Here is a 25,003-nt window from a genome sequence, read left to right as displayed (position 1 = left end):
ATATTGTGAAAAGTTTTGGGAAATAATTCTATGATCTCTCTAAGCAGAGAGGTCAAAGCTTAACAGACTGTAACATGCTTCAGATTTGTTAATAGTAGTAATAACATTTTCTACACAGTAGTAATAACACTTTCTAGACGAGAAGTAAGACTGTTGCATTACTCTGCTAATATTGTTGCTTCTTATGAGTAATAAAAAATTTTTTCCATTTGCCTTGCAGCATTCCTGATTATCTCTATCAAACATTTTATTGTTCAAGTTATTTAGATTCTAGTCATGCATGGGTAAATGTTTGGGGGGAAAAAAAGAAGGTTGAGTTTTGATTGTGATAAATTTGCCTTTCATACGTGGAATACTAATATAAGCTAATTTAAAATACATTATAAAAACGTGGTTTTCTTAGCCGTTATTGACTCTTATCTAAACTGATGTGGGGACTATCCTTTATTAAGTGTTCGTGCCTTGAAGTTGCATTTGCAACGTAGAAAAGAAGAAATCCTTTTGTATTGCCATTTGAAGGGAAAAGTTTCATTGCCAGGAGTTTAGACAAATGCAGGTAATCTTTGGTCATGATGTTACTTTGAACTTTGTCATTCTTTAGCTATTTTAGAATGTAATAAAAATCCCTCAGCTGTCTTATTTTATTAACAGCTGTCAATAAACTTCTACATGTTGTTGCAAATTTAGTACACTTCATAAATGGGATGTCCTCACCTTCGCTTTAGTTGTGTCTCAAAAAATAATTAAATATTGTGAAATATATGTAGTGTCAGGAAAAGAATTAAACTTGATTTTTTCGTTCTTTTTTTCCTCTTGTAGTTGCTAAGCTTTTCAGATTGCAGACATACACAATTTTTGTACATAAAATTTAAATTACATAAAGGAACAACAGTGAATGAAACCCCTGCATATTATTAGCTGACCTACCTATATATATTTTTTTCCATGTTGCTTCCCATACAGTTTCATTCGTCACTGAGTTGTAGCCATTTTTAGGTGTGACAAAGCAACATCCCAGGAAATTCAGCACTTCATTTTAGGTAGAAAGCATACAAAGAGATTGTACCCTGGGGAAATAGCAAAGGGTTTTTTAATCAGGGAGAAGATAACTTTTCATCATTGGAATTTGGCCAGGACAAGAATTAACTCTTCAGCTTTTACCAGAAGTGATGTGGAATCTTCAGTACAAAGAACCTGGACACTCAGGTCTTGCACAGAAGAATTTATCATGGGAAATGTTATTGCCTAATAAAGATTTAAGAGGACTTAGACCCAAGAAATTCCGCGGTCAGTGGCTTGCATTGTGCTCCCCTGTCTTGGAGAGACTATATATAACACGGGGTTAAAGTAGATGCAAGCGTAGAGAATTCTTGGGTGGCTACAGCAGCAGCGTATGTGGTGCCTGTTTTGTGTACTTGGCTCACATCTGCTTGTGTCTTTCCAGTCTAGTTAAGCTCAACCATTTCTGTACAAACCATTTGATTATCTTTTGTTTGGTTTCTTAGTCTGTCTGCTTACTATAAACATACCTACTGTATATGTTGTGTTGGAGGGCAGCAACACTGTAAAAACTTTCCCACAGTGAACTCCAAGTGGTGTTGTGACTTCAAAAAATAAATTCAACTTCCATGCTGACAAACAATCTTCATGTGCTTTAATGTCCTTCCACTAAGACTGCAGAAGCAGCATTAAAGTGAACTTCCCTACAAATTATGATGTTAGATAAGAATGTCCTTACTCAAATTTCCTGAAGCTACTCAGCAGTTATTTCTGTAGGGAACATGCTGGCTGGCTGGGTTTGTTAGATTAAAGTAAGAACTTAGGGCAAGGTTCAGTTTAGTTGTTTACCATTTCAAAATCTTAAGTGTTCTTAACTCTTTCATGTGTGTGTTTTCCATCCTTGTTTTGAAAACAATCACATTTTGTCTTTGAAGAAGCTTAAGGGGGAATGTGCAGCAAGCCTGCTGATCCAAATGTGGGGTTTTTTCCTGAATCTTAATATATACAACATCCCTTCTGACTCTGTTACTGAGCTGTAGTAAGCTGCAGTCGTGCATTACTGAAGATCAGTATACCTTGATAAACATCTTCCAAAGAACGACGTGTGACTTTGGAAGGGGTAGACTGAAAGCATAACACTAATGTCGTCGTCGTCGTGGTATTTACTGCGTCAAAAGAGCAGAAGCTTTGGTATAAGTTTCTGGACCGTGACAGATACGGAGCCTCTCGCTGGTTTTAGCCTGAGGGGTGACCTGTAGTTGATGTCCTGAGGATGAGTCTTGTGGAAGTACTTAGTGCTGCTCACAGTTGTGCTTTTTCTGCTCTGTCCTTGCTTTTGGGGGAAATGTTTCAGCTCAGTTTACTTTTCCTATCAGTGCTTCATTCATGGCTTGCGTTGGGAGCTTCAACGTTGTATACTTCAAAAATGTTTGGGTTTGACCACTTTAGTATTTTCAATTTCTATTTTATATAAAGTTAAAAATTATGGCTAATGTACCTCAAATTCAGTTTTGGAATCTGTGTCTTCATGCAGATTTCTGCCATATGTTTTTCAACTGAAGAGAATAAGTATATTTTCATAAAGTAGATGATTTCTGTGAAGTAATGAGGATCCCTTAATGGGGAGCTGATCATCCAAAGCCTTCCCAGCTCTGGTTTATGAGGACTGGAGTACTAGAAGGTGACCGTGCCAGTCCTCACAAATTGAAACATGGTTTGTTGTTTGTTAGACTGCCTAATACAACAGGAGAATCCAAAATCTTTTCTACAAAGAAATCCAAAATGCCATTTTTGTTAAGAAGTGGTATTTACAAATTAGAGTTCAATTCTAGTTCAAATAAAGATGTCTTTCATGATGACATTTATTTGGTTCATGCTCTTAAAAAAGCATGTGATTTACTGTTCTTCTCATGGCAGTCCTTCAGTTTCATACATATGTATTTTGGTTTGTCTTTGACCTTTTGCTTATTATTTTTAAATTTGCATGTTTCTCATAAATACAAGCTTTTTTCTTTTTTGGGCATTCTTTATTGTGATATTCCCTCTTTAATGTGGTATAATTTTGAGAACAAGAAGTTTTGCAGAAGACCAGCATGAAAAGAATGAATGTTGAGACATTAAATGTTTACAGATCAGTTTAAGTGGATATAATCCACAACAAGTAACAAAGTGGGAACATTTAACTTCAAAGCACATATGGCTGCTGTTACAAAATCAAAAAATGCAAGACTTAGGCCATACAAAGTATTAGAGACACATTTTCCTTCTTTCTCATAAGCAAGTAGGATATACCTTAGCTTTTTAGATTGGTTTTGAATTGAAGACTGTAAACAGCTTAATTTCATGGTCAGATAAAGTATTTGAATTAATTGTAAATATTTACAATAATTTTTTACTTTTAAAAAAGCAAAAATAAAGGGTGGTTTTATTCATTTTGCATGAGAGAGGGGGCTTTGAAATCTGGTTCTGCAGCCTTAGCCTTCTCAAAATTCCAGCAGGTATCGATGAAGGCTTGCACCGCTCTCTGCTGCTCGGTTTTCTGGGGAGCCAGGTCGGGGCTCTGCCTTGGCCGTTTGCAAGTGGCCGTCAGTCCCGCGGGTCTGTGCAGGTGATGGGCAAGTAGACTAAAGGAGCTAGAAGGAAGAGTATGATACTAGTAACATTAGAGAATTTTAGGTAGACAATACTATTGCAGGTACAAAGTTGTAGGACAAAAAAAATCCTCCTAAATTTTCCTGGGTTAGAATGGCTGTACTTTTTTATCTTTAAAAAGATAAAAAAAATCTTATCTTTTCCCCACTGTTTGTCTTCTGTGGTTCATGCCCCATGGTGTTCTCACTCCTGTATTCCTCTCCTCACCAATCTCCTCTTCTGCATCCAAAATTACTAAATATTTTTTGTAGTAGGTGCATATGGGATTCCTTTATTCACTAATGTCTACCCATGTTTTTTGCATGCCAATTATTGTGGCATATTAACAAAAAAAAAAAAACCTAAAAAAAATCCCAAAATAAAACCAGCCCGGGATGCTTTACATGAAAGAAAGTTTAATGACCTGTTTCAGTAAACTCCTTGGCAGTAGAGAGAAATAGGTTATTTGTTAAATTATTGTGTTTTTATATACTTTTGGCTGTGGTATTAAAATATTAGATAATAGTATTCATTGAAATCGAATGTATGTGTTAAACCTGCTAATATCTACAACTACTTCTGGGCGAAATATGACGACTTCAACAGCATATAGAAATCCTACATAACCTTTTAGGACAGAAAATGAGTAATACTGTATCAAATTGAAATTTCAGAGGGATTAAGCCTCTTTTTCACTGATAAATTCAACACAAAAATTTATTTAATAATGTAGGACAAAGTGCAAGCATTGGATATATTTGCCATGCCTCATAGATCAATTTAATCATTTTGAAAAAAGAAATAAAAATAGACTAAATGTTGTAAGATGCCTATTGCAATCACATTCGTATTCCAAATCTCACTGCCACGTTTTACGAGATTATACCCTTGAAAGCTTTTCTTGGGTACTATGCATTCTCTGTGATGTGATGTTTGAGCCTCTTCATCTGAGAAAATTAAAAAGATGTAACTGTCTGATAGAGGAAGTGAGTTGGGAACAATGTTTTGTATTCGGTTCTTAAAAATAGTGTTTGAAAGAGCTGTTTTAATTATACATTGCTGTTAATGAATTATTTCCTTGTGTTTTGTCTCTATGACTTAGGTATGTGCATATAGTTTCAATGCACTCAACTGTAGTTTTTCAAAAACGCTTAAAATCATTGTGATTTGTAAATTTATTTTAGCTTTACACTGATCTAAATGAAAGTTTATCCAATAAAATTGGAAATCTTTTGCATAAGCTATGAATTTAGCTGCCAAATTCTCTTAAAACATGCATTGATGGAATTTATACAACCGCAAGGGTTTAGCGGGGAAAAAAAAAAGTGCAATTTTTGATCTATTTGCATTAGGAAATGCTAAAATTTTAAAACTTGCTGAATAGGTCATGTCCAACCAAATGATCTCTTCTGAAGATTTTCTATTTCTGTAACTTGTAAAGTTGTTACGGCAGTATGTTATCGGACCTTTGCGTTCTCCGAGTGCTTTAATTAAGGATCGTTGCAGTGTTGTGAAGGAGGAGGAATTATGCACAGGAGAATTAATGTATGTGTTACTTCTATGTTACAGCCATGTATCTAGAGATGGTACTGTTTACGTGATTTGCAGATTAACTAGGTTTTAATAGATAATCAAATTTTCTAGTGGAAAGCAGTTCTTGAATTGGCGCGTACATCTGAAGGCATGCTTAAATCCCTTCTGTTATTGTTCTTTGGAGTGATACGTAGTTACGGTGTTAGGCGTACCCTCCTGGATACAGATTACCTCCCAAGTATGCACCCAAAGTTGCCATTGCAAATGTTCTTGACTATTTGGAGATATTTCTCACTGCTTGTAAGAAATAAGACCTTGCTGACGTGATTACTTTTTCTCTAACTTGTTGTTTTTCAGTTAGAAAATCCAAGATATTTGCGGGAAAAACCGATGCCAGTGTCTTTGGTAGGTGTTTATATTCCCTTGATGTTTTATAAGGGTGAACGAACGTGCCTAATATTTTTCATTTCTGGTTAGTATTGATTTTACTTTGAACTCAAGTTGTTTCGAACTCTTTCTCGTTCAACAGATGACACCCAAAATTGGCCTAGGAAAAAGAAGCACTTGTCGTGATGAGCAGGCACTATTTCGAATGCATGAAAAAGAGGTAAGATTCTTTCTAGTCTTTTTAGAAAAAGAAAATGACAGCCAAATTAGTAAGTTAGGGCATTTTCTTTGGATATTTGCAAAGCGGTTTGTTATAGCAGAAAATCCAAAGTAAGAGAATTTTTGCTGAACTGACAGGGCTTTTCGTTAAATACTTACTGTATTTCCCAAATACTTAGGGAATAAAAAAGACTTTCTGAACACATTTACTGTTTCTTGGAAGGAATTTTTAGTGTGGAAGAGTTTGAATTCTAGGAATTTTCCAAACAACCTTTTAACAGATGCAATGGAACCCTTGATTTAGTGAGGATTTTTATTTACTTTCTATGTACCTTTAAAAATCGGCAGATTTAGACTTTATTTCTTTTAAGACCTACATTAGTTCAATATTTGCCTCATCTAGCTCTGATCCTCTTTTATTCGCATGGGTTTTTGTATTAGTTCTTTTGAACATTAATTGGTGAGATTACTGTCAAAGCTTGCCTAGCTAATTCTCTCATACCATGTTGTTTTGTTTTGAATGTCTACAAAAGTAAAGTTTTGTGGTCATTTTTACCTTTTTTGTAGTTTAAGGAAGTTGTATGCCTATGATGTTATGTCATAAACTACTGAGTTTATTTAAAACATCAGTCATGAGATAAAACTCAAATATGTTTAGCACGTAGGTGTTTCAGATTCTTCTGAAACCATGTAAGCATTACTTTACTTTTTTTGTGGACCAGACTTCAGGAAAGGAAATTCAACATCTATTAGGAAAATGATTTAAAAAAACCCCAACCAGCCCAACACTCTTTTCTCTTTGCCCTTCAAATTTCTGTGTTCAGCCATATGCTCTTGGAAAATTGAGGTGTATGTATGCAGTTCCCTGGCTATCTGCAAGTACTTAGACCTACATAGGACTCCAAATACGTATGAGTTGGCAAGGAAAGGGATCATCTGCAAACGTGAAATCGTCCCTCCTTTTACGTGGTGTGTTGTAAGGACGCTCATGAATTAGAACTCTCCTAAAGTTACTGTTGAGGTCGTCTCAGAAGACAGGTACAGGGGAGAGTAGATTTGGTTTGCAGGTTCTTCTGTTGTTAATAAAGTAATGGATATGAAGATAGCTGGCAGTCTAATTTGGTGCTTAAGCAGCCTGCTATGGCAGTTGCACAATACATGTGCCTTTCACTTTCTCTGCTCTGGTCTAATATTGACTCTTCTTTTGTATTGACAATATTCAAACCACCGTTGCCTCAGGATGAGGCCGGGCAAGGTTTCATAAGATGTGAAAATAGACCAAAAAATAAATAAATTGAAAGCACAATGTTGTCGTTTAAATAATATTTTCAAATTAAATAAACAAGAATGCTTGCCAAGTAGCTACGTAAAATACTCAGCGAATTCTTCGCTAGTTCAGTGGAAAAATCCTCTAAACCACACAGTAAAAATCCAGTACTCTTTGCTAATGGTACTCGACTGTGGGCTAGTTTAAACTGGAAAGGTTATAGACAGTATTTCACAATCACCATGTGTGTGCTATTAAGTAGAAAACTTAAATGTGTTTTCATCTTATTTTGTTTGTGAAGCCCAATTAAGAATAAAGCCTTTTCATTTATAGAATGTAAATATATTAGCAGAAAAATAGTGCTGTACAAAAGAGTTTTGGTAAACCTTTGACTGTTTTCAGCCTCTTTGTAGTAGAACGGGAGAACATAAAATAGGATAACTGTGGTTTTTTGCTTTTAACCTTTAGACCTTTGTTCATAAACCATTCCTGCACCTGTTTTGACTCTAATGCCAAACACATGTCCATTTTCAATGATAACCACATCACAGATTTATGAAAATGTGAATATCATCATGCAGTGGTTTTTAGTCCTATTTTCCCCAAATACTTCTGACATGGATTAAACCATTTGGGAAACTGTCACTACTGAAAAATCATGGGTTCAAACAAGGAAGATGCAACAAAACAGGAATATATCAGTTTTCAGCAGTACGGCAAAACAGAACAGATGGCACGACTGGTTTATCTTGATAAATAGGAAAGCGCCTCCCTTTGAACTTCACCTTCGGTCATCCTGAGTGCCACCCAATACTCCACGGGGAAAGAAAAAGTTTGTATTTGTGATTTTCTTTTTTTTTCTTTCCAGAAAAACAGAACCAATACCACTGCTAAGATATGGGTTTGAAATTATTCTGGAATTAAAAAACACATTTAGCTATGTTAATAAAAGTATGATGTTTTGTTAACCTTCCTCAAACAACTAGTGTATCTGATGTATCCTTTAAAGAAGTTTTGGTGTTTCTTTGAAGAAGTTCCGTTTCTCAATTTTTCATTTTGTCAGTCTTAATTTTTTTAGCGTATTTTTCAATTTCCTTCTGTTTTATTTCTGTAAGATATTTATTTATCTAGAGTCAACAAATGAAACCTAAACAAATCTGAGGCAAGAATATTGGAAATAATTTTCTCTTTTTATTCTTTTAAATTGAAGGTTATAATTAACACCAGGAGTAAATTTGTACTGTGCTATATACCAACTCTGAAATCATTGTTAATTTTTTAGGCAAACTGGCAAGCTCGATGCTTTGTGCAATAACTGTATTATGAAGCTTCATCTCTCTGGGTTAACTGGGAACATTGAGTGTTTCCAATGTTTTTGTTGACTTTATCACTGTGCTCCTGTCGCTTTTCTGTTTTGATTTTTTGGAAATCCAGTGATAAAGTCCTTGGACACTGGAGCACGGGCGTTTTTCCAGCCTCTTGTGTACTAAAGCAGTCCGGCAGAAATGGGCGTCTTTCCTACAGTCAGCTGGAGTAGTAGGTAGTGCAGTGCAACTGGAGGGAGGAGTAGTTCTGGGGAAGGCAATGGGTGAATTTTCAAGAGGATACAGAATCCCTGCAGGATAATTTTCGCTAATTTGTCACGTGGAATGAGAACTGAGGAAGAGAGAGTACATGCCCAGGGAAAAGGAAAGATGAGCCGGGTAGTGAAAGATAACTTAGAGTGTAGAGAATGGGGAAAAAGACATCTTTTTTTCCCCTAAAAATGCATTTTCATAGATTGAGGACCAGAAGTAAGATGAAAAGGAAGAGGGGTTTTTTTATGTATTCAAGAATTCTATCTCTAAGATGCAGCCTTTTTAAAAAAAGCTATTTTTGTAATCTTTATTTACATTTTTCTCCTTTTTTTTTGTGAATGAGCACTCCCATTTGTTGCATGACACAAATTTTGTTTATAAAGATCATCAAGCCATGTATATAGTTTTAGTTTTACTACCAAATATGCTGGGATCTGGTGATATATTTACGTTAAGATAAAATCAGCATGCTGCAGTCCTGATGTTGTAATTAAGTCTTGGTCTGGCTAAAAGTGTTCTGAATGTAAGGTGTTGAAAGCAGCGGATTTACTGTGCTTCTCACTTATCTGGTAAGAGATTATGACTTGAAATGGAGAGAATTGCGTAAGGGCTGCGATATAGATTTTTCCCCAAAAGGGACTGTACATAGGATGTAGAGGAAAGAGAACACAGGAAGGAAAGAAACTTGTAGAACTTGGGAAGGAGAGTGCATAACACTTGCTGGTGTTAACATAGAAAAGAGGTGGGGGTTTAGGGGGAAAAAAACCCCCAAAACCCAAACCCTACTTGAAGATAAAAATCTGTGTCCCTGCAGTTAGGAGATGATGATGATCAGTGAACATTGCCCTTTTGGCTTTGATTTCTTCCTCTTAATTGCTCTGTTCTATGGCAAAGTATTTAAGTAGATGAATTGTTTAATGCATGCCAAATCAAAAGCAATAAATAAAACTAATATGGAGACAGTATCCTAAAAGGAGGACTCTTGTAATTAAACTGAGCTTTTACCAATGTAAAATTAATATTATTGTGCTTTTAGCTACATCATGGATTTGATATTTTTTCCTCATAGAAAACAGATATTTTGTTCATATCTTCCAAGAATGGTAACAAGATAAATCAGTATTGTTCTCTTGTATGTTATAATGAAATGAAAGTGTTTGTGTGCTCATATATGCATGTATGTCTAGATTTTAAATCTGCTTGGTAGATAGCTATAGCTAGATATGTGTATGGAATTGAGAGAGCTGAGTACAGCTAAAGGAACCTACTTAGGCATGTAATGGGGCTGGTGGTCCTGTTTATGCTTTCGAAGCTCAGAGGTATTTGCTAATAACAGGAGGAAGGTGGTTTTGATGGACTTTCTGAAAGCATTTGAGTTGCAAAGGCATCTGTAGGTGGGCCCAAAATGTGAATCTTGCAATAACTGGAGCTTCATGTGTTGGAACTTTTTTCTTCTGATCCCTCTGTTCTTTGCTTCCACTTCTCTTCCATTTCTGTCCCCCTTCTTTTGTCGAACTGTTCGTGCAGAACTGTCCAGGTCATACTTCTGCTCATAAACTTCTTGCTGTTTTCCATGGGATAAAAATTGTTAAGGTTTTTAATTCTGGTGAATCTTCCTGTTAAAATGTAAGAATGCACGTTGAATTCTGTTCACACAAGTGTGGCCCATGAGAAGGGGCAAGAAAATGAAAAAGGCAGGTATGACAGAATTACTGCTTTCATCTTGATTTTCACTTTTCCATAACTGTTTCCTTGTTTCCAGCTTGTTGCTGGAAATACTGGTTTATTCCCCTAAAAAATGTCCCAAGCAGTATGTATTGTGACTGAATATTCTCCGTTTCATCTGAATTTTCTCCTTTATCCACAAACCTGATGTCTATTTTGAATGCAGCGTCTGATTTATATTGAGAATTCGGTTGTAAACTGATTCTCACCCCCAAGTTATCATTCGGAAGAGTAATCTGTTAGTTCATGTTTAAAAACGCAGCAATCTCGACTTCTGTTAACATGATTCCTGGCTGATTAATGTCCTGTTCCTAAAACACATGCAAGTTATCCATTGTCTTCTGTGTGAGGAAATCGCATCCTGTCTTGCTTTGATAACTCTTCAGAATGTAATGTAATAAAACCCAAACCTTATTTTATTGCTAGACTGGTGTGAGACATACAGCGTATGTCAGGATGAGACATGTTTTCATAAACTGACTTGTGATTTATAATTCCTGCTACTAATTGGTCTGGTCATGGAGATATATGCGTACATGTACAGTTATTTATTTTTTTTGCAATAGTTTGTGAACTATGTCTTTAATTATTGCACATATGTGCTGGAGACACTGAGAAAGATCAAAGAGGTAGGTTAGCAATTCAAACTAGTGCTTTAACCAGTAGAATGTCCAGATGGTTGCCAAGCAGCTGGGAATTAATCTTTTGCTGCATGATTAATCTCTACCTCAAAGTGTGTGTCTCTCAAAAAAAAAAAAAAAAAAAAAAAAAAGTTTGACTTTTTACATGTATAGATCCTGGTCTTTAAAGGAGAAAAGACATTGACTGGAAAAAGTAGGTACTATCAGCCGTTCTTGCTACATGTTGCAATTGTGAAATAAAGGTAGGAGTACAGTTTTAATGACTATTTTAGGAGATCCTGAAATGAGTGTAAAAAGTCAGTAGCTGCTGAAATACAACACATTAAAAATAAGGAATAAGAGTGGGGAAAAAAAAAAAGTGGTGCTGACTCAGTGTATACAGACTCATTTACTTCACTGGCCTTGGCACCATGCAGAAGTATATGAAATTTTCAAGTAGTACCTACTATTTTATTCCGATTTTACTGGCTCCCTTTGAAATCAGTATGTTTTCTGCGTGTTCATAAGGTTCAGTTTTCAGTGCTGGCAACTGAAGATACAGTTTTGCATTTCTGAGCTGTCTTTTAAGAAATTGCGTCTAATAAGTTATTACCATGTATAAGCATTTGCAATTTCTAAACATGTTTTGAACTTTTTTTGGTACTTACTGATTTTAGTCTCTACTACTAGTGGCAGACATATTTGTTACGTATGGAAGTGGGACACTTGCCACTCCAAATAAAGTTGTTAAGTAATACGATGTGCTGCAGTGCCAATATGCATGTTATGTTTATTAGCTATATAAAACATCCTTTAGAGTAAAAATACCACTTCAAGTTATTGCAGTTGTTGGGATATAAAGCTGTATGATTTTTCTCCCTATTCCCACCACCCCCAACTTGGAAATCTATGAAAAATACATTGTTCTCTCTTGAAAGAGACTAATGACATTTACATATGAATAAGAACAATTGTCCATTCAATTATTTTTCAGTATACAGCAAATGTGTATTAATGTTCAGCGTCTTTTTAAAAGTCAGACTTTGCTTGATGGGGAAAGCTGGTATGATTTGATGTAGGACAAAGCCTTTCATTTTTAGTGGCCATAAAAATGGGGCGATGTCATATTAATTTTTTTTACTTAAGTGAATATCTAGTTTCTCTTCAAAGAGTACCCTGTAAAAATATTTTAACTGGAAGTAGCGGTTGTAGTGTTTTAAAAGAGTAAAGATACAAAGAAGGTTAGATATGTGGAGAGAAGTATAAATGTTTGTTAGGTCAAATAATATAGTCCAGATCATAAACATAGACTTTTGTGGAAGGACCTTTGAATCTGGGCAAAATGCCATGTTTATAAAGGGTCTTTTTACGTTCTAATTTCTGGCTTGCATGTTTGGTACTGCTTTTCTTTCAGTCTGTCTCTGGCTTGTCCAGCCTGTAAGCTCTTTGCGACAGAGACTTTACAATACATTTATTTCACCTTAGGCATTGCGTTGAATAAAAATATTGATGATAGTCAACGTAGAATTTGGAGTGGTTAATGTATTTACTGTTTCAAAATATAGTTATAATTTTTTTATTTTTATTTTTTGCTTGGAAAAATTTCTATGTTACACTTGGAGGATGAGCACAAACATCAGGAAAAAAGCCCAACGTTAATGTGAATCCCAGATGGAAAACCTGCTTTTATTGTGTGTAATGTTCCACTAGGAAAAATATTATTTATGACTTCCTTTAATTTATAGGATTTGTTCTTAAAGTCTGATAGAGCCTCGGAAATTTCAATCAAGTAAAAACAGAGGGCAAAAGTACACAGCACCAGCCCGGCCCCTCCCAGGACGTTTTTGGGAAATGTCTGCATCTGAAAGAGTGAGAAACAGTGACCCTTGATACTTAAAGGAATCTCCTTTGCATATCATAAAAATTCGTTATGTCAGAGGCTCAAAATAGTTCTCCTTTATTGTACAGAATCCCATTAATCGAGGGAACCAAGCTGAACCTCAGGGAGGTGCAGCAGGTACTGCTGTTGTACCTGGAACTCCTCTCGAAATCGTAACCTGTGAAGAAAAGTAAACCTCTCAGCAGTGCATTTTATTTTTTTTTTCCTCAACAAACCAGTCATCCTTATTTGTTTGTAGGGAGTTTTTGTAGGGCTGCAAGCTTGGCTGTGGACTTACATTGCTTTACATTGGCATGGCTTAAACGTTCTCCTGGTTTTAGCCTTCCTGTAACTTTATGGTGAAAGGTCATCCACATCAGGTCTGTCTTCTGTTTTGTTCAAGTCTTGAGACTTTTTCACCTGTTATCCCTCAGATTTATTCTAAGTAGTTTAAGTGAACAACACAGGCTTGAGGGTCTTAACTTCTCTCTTCCAGAAAATAACTTTTCCTCTTGCCTGTCTTTTAACCTTTGAGTAAAGATCACTAAACTCTCCTGGACAATGTGCTCCTCGAATACCATCTGTGCTTGCAAGGAAATCAAATCTCTTTGCATTTTGAAGACCTGTGGTCGTATTTGATACTTTGGTCATGAGATGCACATTTTGCTAAATTTAAAGATTTTTCCACCTCTTGTTTGTCATGAGAAGGGAATCTGATCACCACTTTCATCAGTGTGTAAGATGTGTATTTCTGATTGCATCTTACACCTTTTTACCCTTCCCGCTTTCTTTTCATACTATAATGCATTTCTCTTTTCAGTTAAAAACACTCGAAGAGCAGATATTGGTCTTCAAAATTGTTTGAGCAAGTGGGTAGAAGCTGCTCGTTGAATGTAAGATGCGATATTAGGTTCTCTCTTGTGTGACAACTGTGCTGGTTACAGACATCTGAATGCAATGGAGTTGGAAACGAACGGTATTTTGTCCACACACTGTAAACTCAGTGCAAGCTTTTCAGCAGTTCAGTTTTGAAAATGGAAGGTTAGTTCCAATATGATTAAACTTTATATTTACTGCAGAAGTTTATGTTCAAACAAATTGCTATAAAGTATGAATTTTTCCTTTTTACTGATTTTTCTTTTAGATATTTAGCTGGTGTTATTCTGCCTCTTAAATTGTTCTAAATATTAAAAGTATTAATACACCTCCAAGCTAATCTTAAAATTTTTCAAGGGTACAATATAAGTTACAGAAATAACACAGTGAAAAAAGATAGCTTGTTAATTGTGATGTGAGATACACTCTTCCAAATTACTTTTGTCTGAAGTCAGCATGTCTTTATAATAAATCTTAAATGTTTTTCGAGTACTGTATCGCCTGCCTATATAGTTTAAAACACTGTATAAATTATCGATATTTATTTTTTTAACCCTGGATGTGAAAATGGAGTAAACACAATTTGGTAGAAAGTTCTAGCTGGTTGTTTGTTTTTTTTAAGAAACCTTTTTCTTCTGTGAAAATATCAAAGCTTTGTATTGTGCACTGATTTCTTTTAGCAGCTGCATAACACCAAGACAAATAAGTTTTGTCGTATATTGTAAGATATACAAGTCATTGTTCTGCATTGTGAGTTCTTACTTTGAAGTTGCCATTTATTGTTTACATCCTTCTCCCCCTTCCTCGCTTCCTCCCTCCCTCCCCCATATATTCATAGACTTGGAAAAAAAAATCTGGCAAGCAAACAAGTACTGTTTTGTCAAATATCCAAAAAAAAAAAAAAAAATCATCTCTGATGGCTGTTAAACCTTCAAGCTGCCCCCTCTGGCCTAAGGGTGGTCCCTGGAATGGAGACAAGTGAGCAGCGACCAGCAGTTCAAAGCGCGCTCTGATGAATATCGTTAGTCGTCTACTTGATTTACTTTTAAATCAGGTACTTAGATATTTCTACATGTTTTTGTAAATGGTGACGAGTTGAATGTTTATCTTCTGTCATGAAAAATGGAGATATTGCTTTTTTTTTTTGCCAAAGATTTAGGGCAGCTGCAGATTAGACTCTATGGGTTCGAGTTTGACAGTTATTTAAATTCTCCTAGCACCTAACCTGGGCTCAGGTAACTATTTGCCAGTTTTGGTGCTGGTTTTTTAAATTAGGAAGAAAGTGTGACCAGGCACATAAAAGCAGTTCTGGTGCTATCACCCTCCATGGCTTTAAATAACAGGGACAGCACAGATGTTTGACATCAGTAATGTTTACATGGCCTTAGGGTTTAATTGCCTCATACTCTTTGTAAGGAGAATAAACAATGACAGAAATCCAAAGGAATGATGTTCAGGCAACAGCAATGGCTGCATTTCATACATAGTTGCAAATGTCTCTGCTATAGCTAAATATCTTTTTTTTTTTTTTTTTTGTCCAAATGGTAATGTGCCATAAATTTCATGTTCTCTGCTGGCTCTTAACTCGTAGTACAAGGTATTAAAACTGATGAGCGTGAGCGCAGTTAATTGCTTCTAACAAGGTGAATGACTTTTCGAAGCTGTGTTTATCTATTTTCTCTCAAACTTAAGAAAGCCTTTGCTCCTGTTGTAGGTTATTTTGTTTCTCAGTATGTGTTTAATAAATACAGTAAAACACTGAGGTGCAAAGGGCACTTTATAGAAGAGTAGCACATAAAGTTACAAAGCGCTGTTCCACGGGAAATTGAGACTAACTTAGCAAATGAGGTTTGACATTTGGTAACTACAGACTCAGTTTGGTATGGTTTTAATTTGAAAGATACTCCCGTATTGAAATTAGTATTTAATAATGTGTTTAAACTTTGAAATGGAAGGGGAGAAGTTCTACTCCCAGTAGTGAAGCGATGAGCCCGTTTGCTTCAACCCCAGCCTTAATGAGATCACTTTTTAAAATGTGTTTATATGACTCAATTTTTTATCTACATATGTGGTGAGATTGGAAATCTGCCTTACACAAAGGGTGGGTCAAAAAGCAGATTTATAAATCAAACCAGTACTCCAAGCTGTTTTGTTGTCCTTTTGCTTTCTGCCTTTGAGTCATTTTCCACAGAAGAAATTCTAAGTGTAGGATTTTAAACCCAATATATCTCTCTATTTACAGCAAATGCTCAAATTAACACTTCCAGAAGTTGTGATGAAGATACGTGTATGTCTTGGAACTATGGACCGTTACAAAAATTTAAATGTTATTGGAGAATTTTAATTTTATTTTCTTTTTTACCAGTTACTCATTACAAATACAGCTTGCTTCTTAAGACTAGCTGAAAACTCCACGTGCACATCAACTATTGAATTTCAAACACTTGAATATGGGGCTCCTCACACTCATTTATATATATATTAGTAGGTCCTCAAGTGACAAAATTCTGTACGTTGTGGGTGAAGCAGACAGGGCAGGAAAATGTCTGGGGTGCTGAAACTTCAGGATTCCATTAAGTTTGTAGAAGTCAGGGACCTTGAGTGTTTTTTTTGAAGATATCAACTTCTCAGCCCTCAACTGATGAGTTGTTGGTATTTGGGATTTTTCAAGTAAGAGGTTTTGGTTTGGTTTAGTATTCAAAGAGAAAGTAATCTGTTTTATTATCGCAGCGTTTGCCTTCATTAAGAGCGCACTTCTGTATCTGGGACACATTCTTCACAGTGGTTGTTTGGTTGCAGTGAGGTCTCCTAAGGTGAAGCTGTCAAACCTCTTTGGAAAGTAGTCCCAAATCTGTGAAGTTTTAAGGGAGGTCTCTTCTACCGGAAGTAGTGCAATGTATTAATGACCTAAAATTGATGAGAACTAGTACAAGTGCAAGAATTTTAAGTGGTAGATTAATGACAAGAAGTGGGAGCCAACTTCAAGTACAGGGATTTCTGCTGTCAACCTGTGGGAGAACAGCCATGTGGCTGAGAACAGTCACCATCACTTGAACGTATATGTCCATATTTAAATACAAGACAAATTTTAGGGTTTGATTTATTTTTATGTTCTTTGAACCTACAGAGTAATAACACATAGACCAGATCTCGGCTGATGCAAACAGCCAAGGATTAATTTACATCAGCCGAGACATTCTCACTTTATTAATGAGTTTTAAATGTAATGTGTTTGTGCGGATTTAATAGCGATGTGAGTGCAATAGCTATACATCAGTAATTCATAAGCTTTTAATGGGATTCAAGTAGATTGGAGTCTCTTTCATGTTTAGTTTCTAGTATTTGTGTTTTTACAAGACCTTCATATTTATTTATGGAATGTTCACAAACTGTCTATCTGGAAATGGATTACTGTGCTCCTTCTTTTAAATCGACTCTTATTTATCACCTGGTACTAAGATTTTCTTCTATAATGTTGCTTTGTTGGAGGGATAGATGCATATATTCCTTTTCATATATACATATGCGTATATTTCATGAATAGAACATGCGTTTTTATTGTGATGCTTATTTTTGGATGATAAAAGAGATGGCTGACAGCTGAGAATACTATCTATTTTCTTTGGATTAATTGTCAATCTAACTTTTTCCCCCTCTGGTAATTTGCATAGGTAGTCTCTTTAGATGCGGTGTAATAAGCAGGCGTATACTTTGGGTAGCAGTGGATGTGGGGTCTGGAAATCAAAAGAATCTGCTGCTCTTGCTGCTTCTGTTTTCAGTTCTGAGGAGACTTCTGTATTTACTGCACAGCATTTTGCATTTTCAAGATGACTTGGATTTTTGTAGCTCACATTTTCAAGTCACAACAACATAGTGATGTTTTCCCGTCACAATAAACAAACATATAACACAAAATAATGGTATAAAATTAATTTTCAGTGCGTTCATTGTTTGTGTATGTTAGATAAAGATTCATGCTTGAATGACTACTTTTGATACATCAAAGGAATAAAGCTAAAGGCAGAATGAATAATGCTCGTTGGTTCCTTTAGAGTTTGTCAGTTGAGAGGGTTAGAAGTCAGGCTCTTAGTTGAGCTAAACAAAAATTCGAGAACTGAAAATAGCTGGATGGGATGGGAGTCCAGTGTCCGGCTCCAGGGCGGGTGGAGCTCAGCACCAGGGGCTCTTAGAACATCTAAAAGGCAATGCAATTTTTTCTGTTGGCAACAGACCGCTTGAAGATGCCTTCTGGTGAGGTGTTGGTACTCACCCTCCAATGACTTTGGTCTGCCCTTTCTGAAGTGAGGGGGGTCCTTGGAGTCTGTCGCTCTGGGGAAACTTCTCGACAGTTGTCATGATTAAATGTGGAAGTGGAATAGTCTGAACCTGGACTTTTAGAAGACTGAGAAACACAAAATACCTGTCATATTGACAGAGTCTTTAATGGCCCAGTGAAACTATGCAAGAGGTTTAAAAACACTTTAAAGGTGAAAGCTAGAAGAAGTGGCAGTGTGTTATTGTGTCGGAGGGGTTCAAGTACGCTCCTTGGAACAGACGCAAGCAGAAGCAGGAAATGTACTTTAGCAATCAAATTCAGCGGTAATATCCTTAATCCCATTATAAGTAACCTTTAAAAGGAAACATGTTTGTAATGTGAAATCTATGAATAATAGAAAACAAACAAAAATAAACATGCAGCTGGGCTAAAGGACATTCTTTGTGTAAATGTAACACCTGCCTAAAGAATAAAAGCAAGTTTACCATACTTGGTATATTAACATAAATATTAAAAGTTTCATTCTCAAGTGTTTATTTAAATAAAGGATGATAGCTTTTTCTGGGCAGTAGCAGTTGTTTTTATTGCCAACTAAAACATCTTACAAATTCGTTTTCTAAATAAATATTTTAGGTTGAGATCTTTTGTAACAGTTTTATCAAATAAATACGAAAATACTGAGAAACTGAATATAGGTTTTTTTTCACATAGCAATTATTTGTTAGTGACTTCCCATTGCCTTCTCAAAGACATGATCTTTGAGGTCCCTTCCAACCCAGGCCATTCTGTGGTAAATGAATAATTTAAAGGTTATGCAAAGGTCATTAATGTGATTTATTTTTTATTTTAATTAAGTTGTATATCTGTTCTATTTTGCTTTTAAAGCTGGACATGAAAATGAAAATAGCAGAAGGTAAATTTCATGAAGAAAAACTCAAATTACAGCAGAAGCATGACACTGATGTTCAAAAGGTAAGAAGTGTTTGTATTTTTTTCCAAAGACAGTATATAAACCAAAGTAATAGAGTCTGATTACAATGAATAATTTGCAGTTGTACTTCAACTTCTCCACAATTGCAGTTAATGTTCCTTTAAAGTAAGATTGTAGGTAACAGGTTGTATAAGCTGATAGGGATATGGAATATTCCATGATGACATAAACTTAGGAAGGGAAAAACGCTTGCAGAAAGCAGATGAAAATACAAGGTGGTTTGTTTGTTTGAACAAGACAACCTATTTTACCAGCCTAACAGCTTCTATGGATTCATGTGCTGATGAAATCATAAACACACGTTTTTTCTTTGAGAGAGAAAGACAGACTCGTATTACAGAAAAATATGAACAAAAATACTTGAACCAATTAAATTTTTATGGACAAAATGCAAAAAAATAAGAGTAGGAAAATCTGCAAGTATATCGCACGTGTTCCTACTAATACAGTAATTGTGCTTGTTCTTGTGTCTCCGTTTTGACACTCTATCTCAAAGCACAGGCTGGTCAATAAACACTTCATTAGTTATGTTATTGCATTGTTAAAGCTGTATGTGGCTTTTAATCCTTCACAGCAATAAAATGAGACCAGATATACTTCCTTTGGGTTACGCTGGATTTGTCTTTATTGGGTTGTATAACACCACTTTTGGGAAGGTTACAAAAAAGGCTATCAGAGACCATCCTGTTACTTTTAATACCATGTTTTAAACATGTGCGGTCAAATTCTGCGAGGTCCGAAGTGCCTTCTGAAGCACTCTGATCCTGGGAACGTAATGGGAGTTAAAAGCTCAGCGTTGGGATCGTGATGACTTATCCTACTGTAAGCTTTGCGTTGCTGAGTACCTCTGTTTTGTTTCTTAAGACTGAGTCACAGACTTGGAGGAAGTTAGTTGACACAACATTATGACACATCAAAGCCTCCTGAAAGGATGTTAATATTTGGTCAGGTGCATATTTGGCTCATCTGTTCCCAAAGTCTGCAAGCATAACTAGCTGGCAAAGCTGAGAGTCTAAAGGAAACAGCTTCGTGAGAATAAGAAATAGTTTAAATGCTTTCTCATCCCTTGAGTTGTCATCCTTTTCTAACTGATGTTAGAATTCCGTCTTTTGAAGTTGTTTAATAACGTTGGATATTTTAGAAAAGGTTAAATAGTGTCGTGTTAATCTTTAAAGACACAAAACATTTAATGCAGATGGAGTAATATTGTTTTAAGATGAAAGCTTCTGTTTGAAGAGAGATTTGGGGCGCTGTTATAAAATTTCTGTGACTTTAATGTTTATCTTAAACACGAAGTTTAAATTAAAATACCATCTCACAGTGTGCAAGTATTCAAGCATTTTTTTCCAAAATCAGCGTGTACAGAAGTGTGAATGTAGTTACACCTCATGTACGTGCTCTAGTCCAACCCATCGTTTTTTTGGAATACATGCAAAGAATTGCAATTGGTGAAGTACAAGAGAGTGTAATGAAGTTCACCAATGATTTAAATATTTCTTAAACCTGCTGAGAATTTTAGATTATTTTAAATATTAGGCAACATAAATATGAAAAGGGAAATAAATCCCTTCTATTTGCAGTAGTAGCACTGTAAAACTTCCAAACTCAACAAAAGCAACATTGGATTTGTCCAAGTTTTAAAGAAAACAAAAAGGCCCCCCTGAAACATGGAACTCCCTTTTAATCTACTGCCTACATTTATCTGAATCAGTCCTTTGTTTATGACTTGGCAGTCTTAGCTGTGAAAATGACTTAGATGTAATCACTTAGTCCTGCACGATCTAGCGCTCCTTTGACAGAGATCAGCATATACTGTTTTGTGCACCGGCTGTAGTTTTGGGTTTGTTTGGGTTTTTTTGTTAAAGTATTGTGAATTTTCCCTACAGATTTTGGATAGAAAGAATGATGAAATAGAGGTATTGAAGTCCCTCTACAAAAACAAACAAAATGAAGCTGAGGAGACTATTAGAAAACTTGAGAAAAAAGGTGATTTTTATCTTCACGATTGTTTTCTGTGTGGTGGTATTGTACTCCATCCTTCTTGTGGCTACGAGCTTACGTGTTCCTTCTAGGGGCAGATGTCCTTTTTGTCTTCGTTTGTAGGTCTTGACCTATTTTTTTCCTTTAGATTTTGAGAGGCTTGTCTGGTTGTCTTTGCTGTCCAGTTTCCAAACCAAATTTTCCAAGAGAGTGTGTGATCTTGTTCTATTTAATACTTACACGTTTTATGAGCGTCACCAGAAAAAGTTTCTTTGATACAAAAGTGTTTTGACCATTTATTTCAAACTTTTTGGAATATCTGGCTCGAGGTTAATTTATTCATACATTCAGTACATCTTAATCAAACCGCAACGTATTATTTATTTAGGACTATTGCAGCAGGAGATTTCAAACATGAGTAGTAGTCTTGAATATGTCAGAAGTACAAAACTTGGCCTGAGCGTGGCTTGTCAGCAGGTTTTGAATGATAGTTTCTTTTAGAATTCCTTGGAGTCCATTTACGCTATGGACTAAACCACAAGGTCAAATACATGGGTTTGGTAATCTACGTACAAAAAGGGAGCGAGTTTCGGGTATATTGTTTCCTGTAAATTCCAAATAAATTGTTCAGCAAGGGATCTCGTGCTTTAGTTGGTGGGCTGGTGGTTGCGCTCAACTGTAACGGTGTGTTTGAGTCACCTACGCTCTTGCCAGACAGTGAAAATCATCGGTCGCTTTTGAAAAGTGAATATGTACCTGCTTTGTTTTCCACAAAATTTGTCAGACTGTGAATTCTTGATGCAGTCACTTGCAATTTAAGTTGAGGAACATAATTTCCTTGTATATCTTGGGCATTCAATTTTCATGAGAACCTTTTCTGTACATAGACCCAAGTTAAAAATGCCTTCTTTAGGTTATATCGACTTTTGTTGACATAAGTTTACTGCTTGAGTAACTAGCTGTGAAATATTTTGTAAATAGAACACCTTGTAATATTTTAGTGACACAGAATTTTAAAGAAGCACATGCATTAAGTATTTTTAAGAACCAAAAAACATCAGAAAGCCAGATCAATTGGAAAACTGATGTAATGTGATTGCATCTGTTGCCAGCACTGAAAAATCCCAAGGTATCTCTTGAATGGTTGTTTATTTTCCCATTTTTGACAGTTCAGACCCTTGTTCGTGAGTCACAAGTCATCAGAGAGGCAAAAGAGAAGCAGATTGTGGAATTAAAGAAGATGTGTGAGCAAAGCAATGATTCTTTGAACAATGAATGGGAGAAAAGGGTAATGAATAATACTTGCTTTCTTTGAAAGACTCCTGAGTGTGTATCTGGGATAACACATTTTGTCACTTAAAAATAATATAAGGAATATGTTGCTCTTAGTGATATTTTCTTATGCTGGTGGTGTTTTTTTCTGGAGTAATCTTGCAAGACTCTTTTTGCTGATGCTTGCACACCCACACCCACCTAGCTGGTCGCTCTGTTCCTGGGGTTCATCTGCCCCCCCGGCGAGTCTCTGGATGTATGAGGGAAGTGTTTATTTCTGGCTGACCTGACATGGAATTTTAATCTCAGTAAACCTGCTGCTACCTGCTGCCACGGTGATTCCTTTCAACTATTATTTTTGCATTGGGTCATGAATTCTTCAATGTTTTTTTATTTATTGTTAGACTCAAGACAGCAGCAAAGCAGAGAGAAAAGTGCTTTTATTGCAAGACAGCCTCACCTTTGCCCAGATTATTGTCTGTATGTGTCTTGCTCACCCCTCTCAGGAGAGGGAGGGTCACAAAAAGGGCAAAACCACCTCCCTTCATAGATGAAGTATGCTGTTTAATTTTTTTTTTCTGCAGCCCTGCATCTGGAAGTGATGTTGGGTTTAATTCCTGTCTTCTAAGAGATAAATCATAAATCTTGTCCTTTGTGTTTAAGACCTTGAGGCTTCAGTGTTAGGTGGGGTTTTCTTAGGGAAGCGTTATTTTCAGCCTGAGGTCATCCCACTTTATACAGTTACCGAGCTAGTGCTGTGCTACAGCTGTAACTGTCATCAGTGATGCCAGTGTGCAAACAAGAAGGCAAATGAAAATGCTAATATTAATTTTAACTTAATGAAATTGTAGAAGTGAACTTGGAGCACGTATCTTATGCAAAAACATGGATAGGTGGAAGTACGATGGAAGTCTGTTTAATAATGGTCCAGATTCACAGACACCTCCATGATTTTGCTAGTCTATATGTTGGAGAGAAAAATCTATGCTTGTGCAAATTAATCTGATCTTAGCAGTGTGTTTAGAATGATGCCTTTATTTTGTATTTTGCCACTTTCTCCTTCAGCCATGAAATGGATTTGTTGGAAACTTGGGAAATACATAATAGCTGTTATACAACCGATAGACCATACAAGTTTTGTACGTTAATTTGACATGACATTATTCTTTACTATTGTATAGATAGAAAATTTAGATTTGAAGCTGGTTAACTAGAAAGGGAGGCCACTGGTGTTTAGAATATAAATCAAGGGTTAATAATGACACAATCCTTTTATTAGACAAGTAGATAGTCAAGGGTCTCCAGGTTCTTACAAATTGAGAGGCAGATAAACTGGCAGTGTAAGTATCGGGAGAGAATATTAGTGTTTCTGGAATAGAAATTCATTAATTTTGTGCGACAGTCATTGGTATTCAGTTTAAACATGTAAGCAAATAGAATAGCAGAGAAACGCAAAAATATACGTGTGTTCTAGTATTCTGTATGCAAAAGTTAGGTCCTTTATATATTTTTAAATTCTACTTCTGAATTACCGTTTTAGAGTCTTAGCAGACCTATTCAGTGAGGCAATGATGTAGTTTTGTTAAAGAGGACAGAAATGTGGCTTGTGCTTGTTAGTTATTCTATTTATATACTCTAATAATATAATACTTATAAACGCTAGTTTTATATGCTGCTTATTATTTGGTAATAATTTTGTGATGCAGCTTCACAATGCTGTGGCTGAGATGGAGAAGGAGAAGTTTAATATTCGGAAGAAGCACACAGAAGATATGCAGGAGCTGCTTGAGGACACCAATGCTCGTCTTAGCAAAATGGAGGAAGACTATTTGGAACAGATAAAGTCAACTGTAAGTTTTTTTTTTTTTTGTATAAACGTCACGACAGCAAGTGTCTCTTGCAGTATTCAAATTTCAGGCATTTGTGCAAAAGTGTACATAAATACTGTTGAGCTGAGAAATATTTTTGATAGTGCGATGCAGTTGTTCTGTCCTGGGAGAGAACAGTGTCCTGGCAGCCAGTCCAACCAAGGATTTTTCTCCCTGGATAAAATTCATCGACATACAGCCCTTCAATGAATATCACACAGATATATACTTGCATTGAAGGACTGTTTCTAGCATTTCTCACTGTTTTTCATTCCACTTAGCAGAACTTTTGTCTCTGTAGCTTTGTAGACTATAAAAAAGGATTTATATAGTACATCTATTTTCATAGATACATGTGATTTCTTATTTACCCACCTCATCTTTGAATGATCAAATGCTTCTGTTAGATAAAAGATTAAATAAAAAAGATTTTAAAAAATAATTATTGCATTATTCTAATTTATTACATTTCTTTCCTAGAATAATTAGAAACATGTAAGCAGGTGTAATCTGGATTTTGTGCCCACTATATAAATGATGTAAAAAGCAAAAAAGTTAACAAGTATCCTCAAGAAAATATCCTGTACTTGTTATCAGGATGAGGTATAAAAAAAAATTGAATTAGTGAAAAGACAATGTCAAACAAAATTTATTCCTTTATTAGTGAATGTTGAATTTAAAAATTAGCATTCAGATCATGTCATAGGTAACAGTAAATACAGAGAAAAATGGACACAGTCTGTCAGCAAGATTGAATTTAAGAACCATCAAAACTAGACAGATCTTGCTGAGCAGCTTCTGATTTAATAATTAAACAAGGTAGAGTTCAAGGCAGGGCTTAAGATGAAAGACTAGACTGTCACTGGAAATTAGTTTTCTTTTTTTCTCTCTCTTTTTCTTTCT

General features: G+C 35.7%; 1 protein-coding gene across 5 annotated transcripts in view; it reads left to right on the top strand.

Annotated features, from left to right (window-relative positions):
• CEP112 (centrosomal protein 112) overlaps positions 1 to 25,003 on the top strand; it is a 171,800-nt gene that overhangs the window by 16,541 nt on the left and 130,256 nt on the right. For all 5 annotated transcript variants that reach the window (XR_008579771.1, XM_054846683.1, XM_054846680.1 and 2 more), the window contains 6 exons: positions 5,521 to 5,568; positions 5,693 to 5,770; positions 18,875 to 18,961; positions 20,867 to 20,966; positions 22,130 to 22,248; positions 23,939 to 24,082. Coding sequence is in view for 4 of the 5 variants with exons in the window: in XM_054846683.1 (XP_054702658.1) it covers positions 5,521 to 5,568; positions 5,693 to 5,770; positions 18,875 to 18,961; positions 20,867 to 20,966; positions 22,130 to 22,248; positions 23,939 to 24,082 (576 nt within the window). In the remaining variant the exon portion in view is untranslated. The remainder of the gene's footprint in view (positions 1 to 5,520; positions 5,569 to 5,692; positions 5,771 to 18,874; positions 18,962 to 20,866; positions 20,967 to 22,129; positions 22,249 to 23,938; positions 24,083 to 25,003) is intronic.

The sequence above is a fragment of the Grus americana genome, chromosome 18, assembly GCF_028858705.1.
Source record: "Grus americana isolate bGruAme1 chromosome 18, bGruAme1.mat, whole genome shotgun sequence".
Lineage (NCBI taxonomy): Eukaryota > Metazoa > Chordata > Aves > Gruiformes > Gruidae > Grus > Grus americana.
Note: the sequence above shows the minus strand (reverse complement) of the source record. Positions and strands in the feature narration are given on the sequence as shown.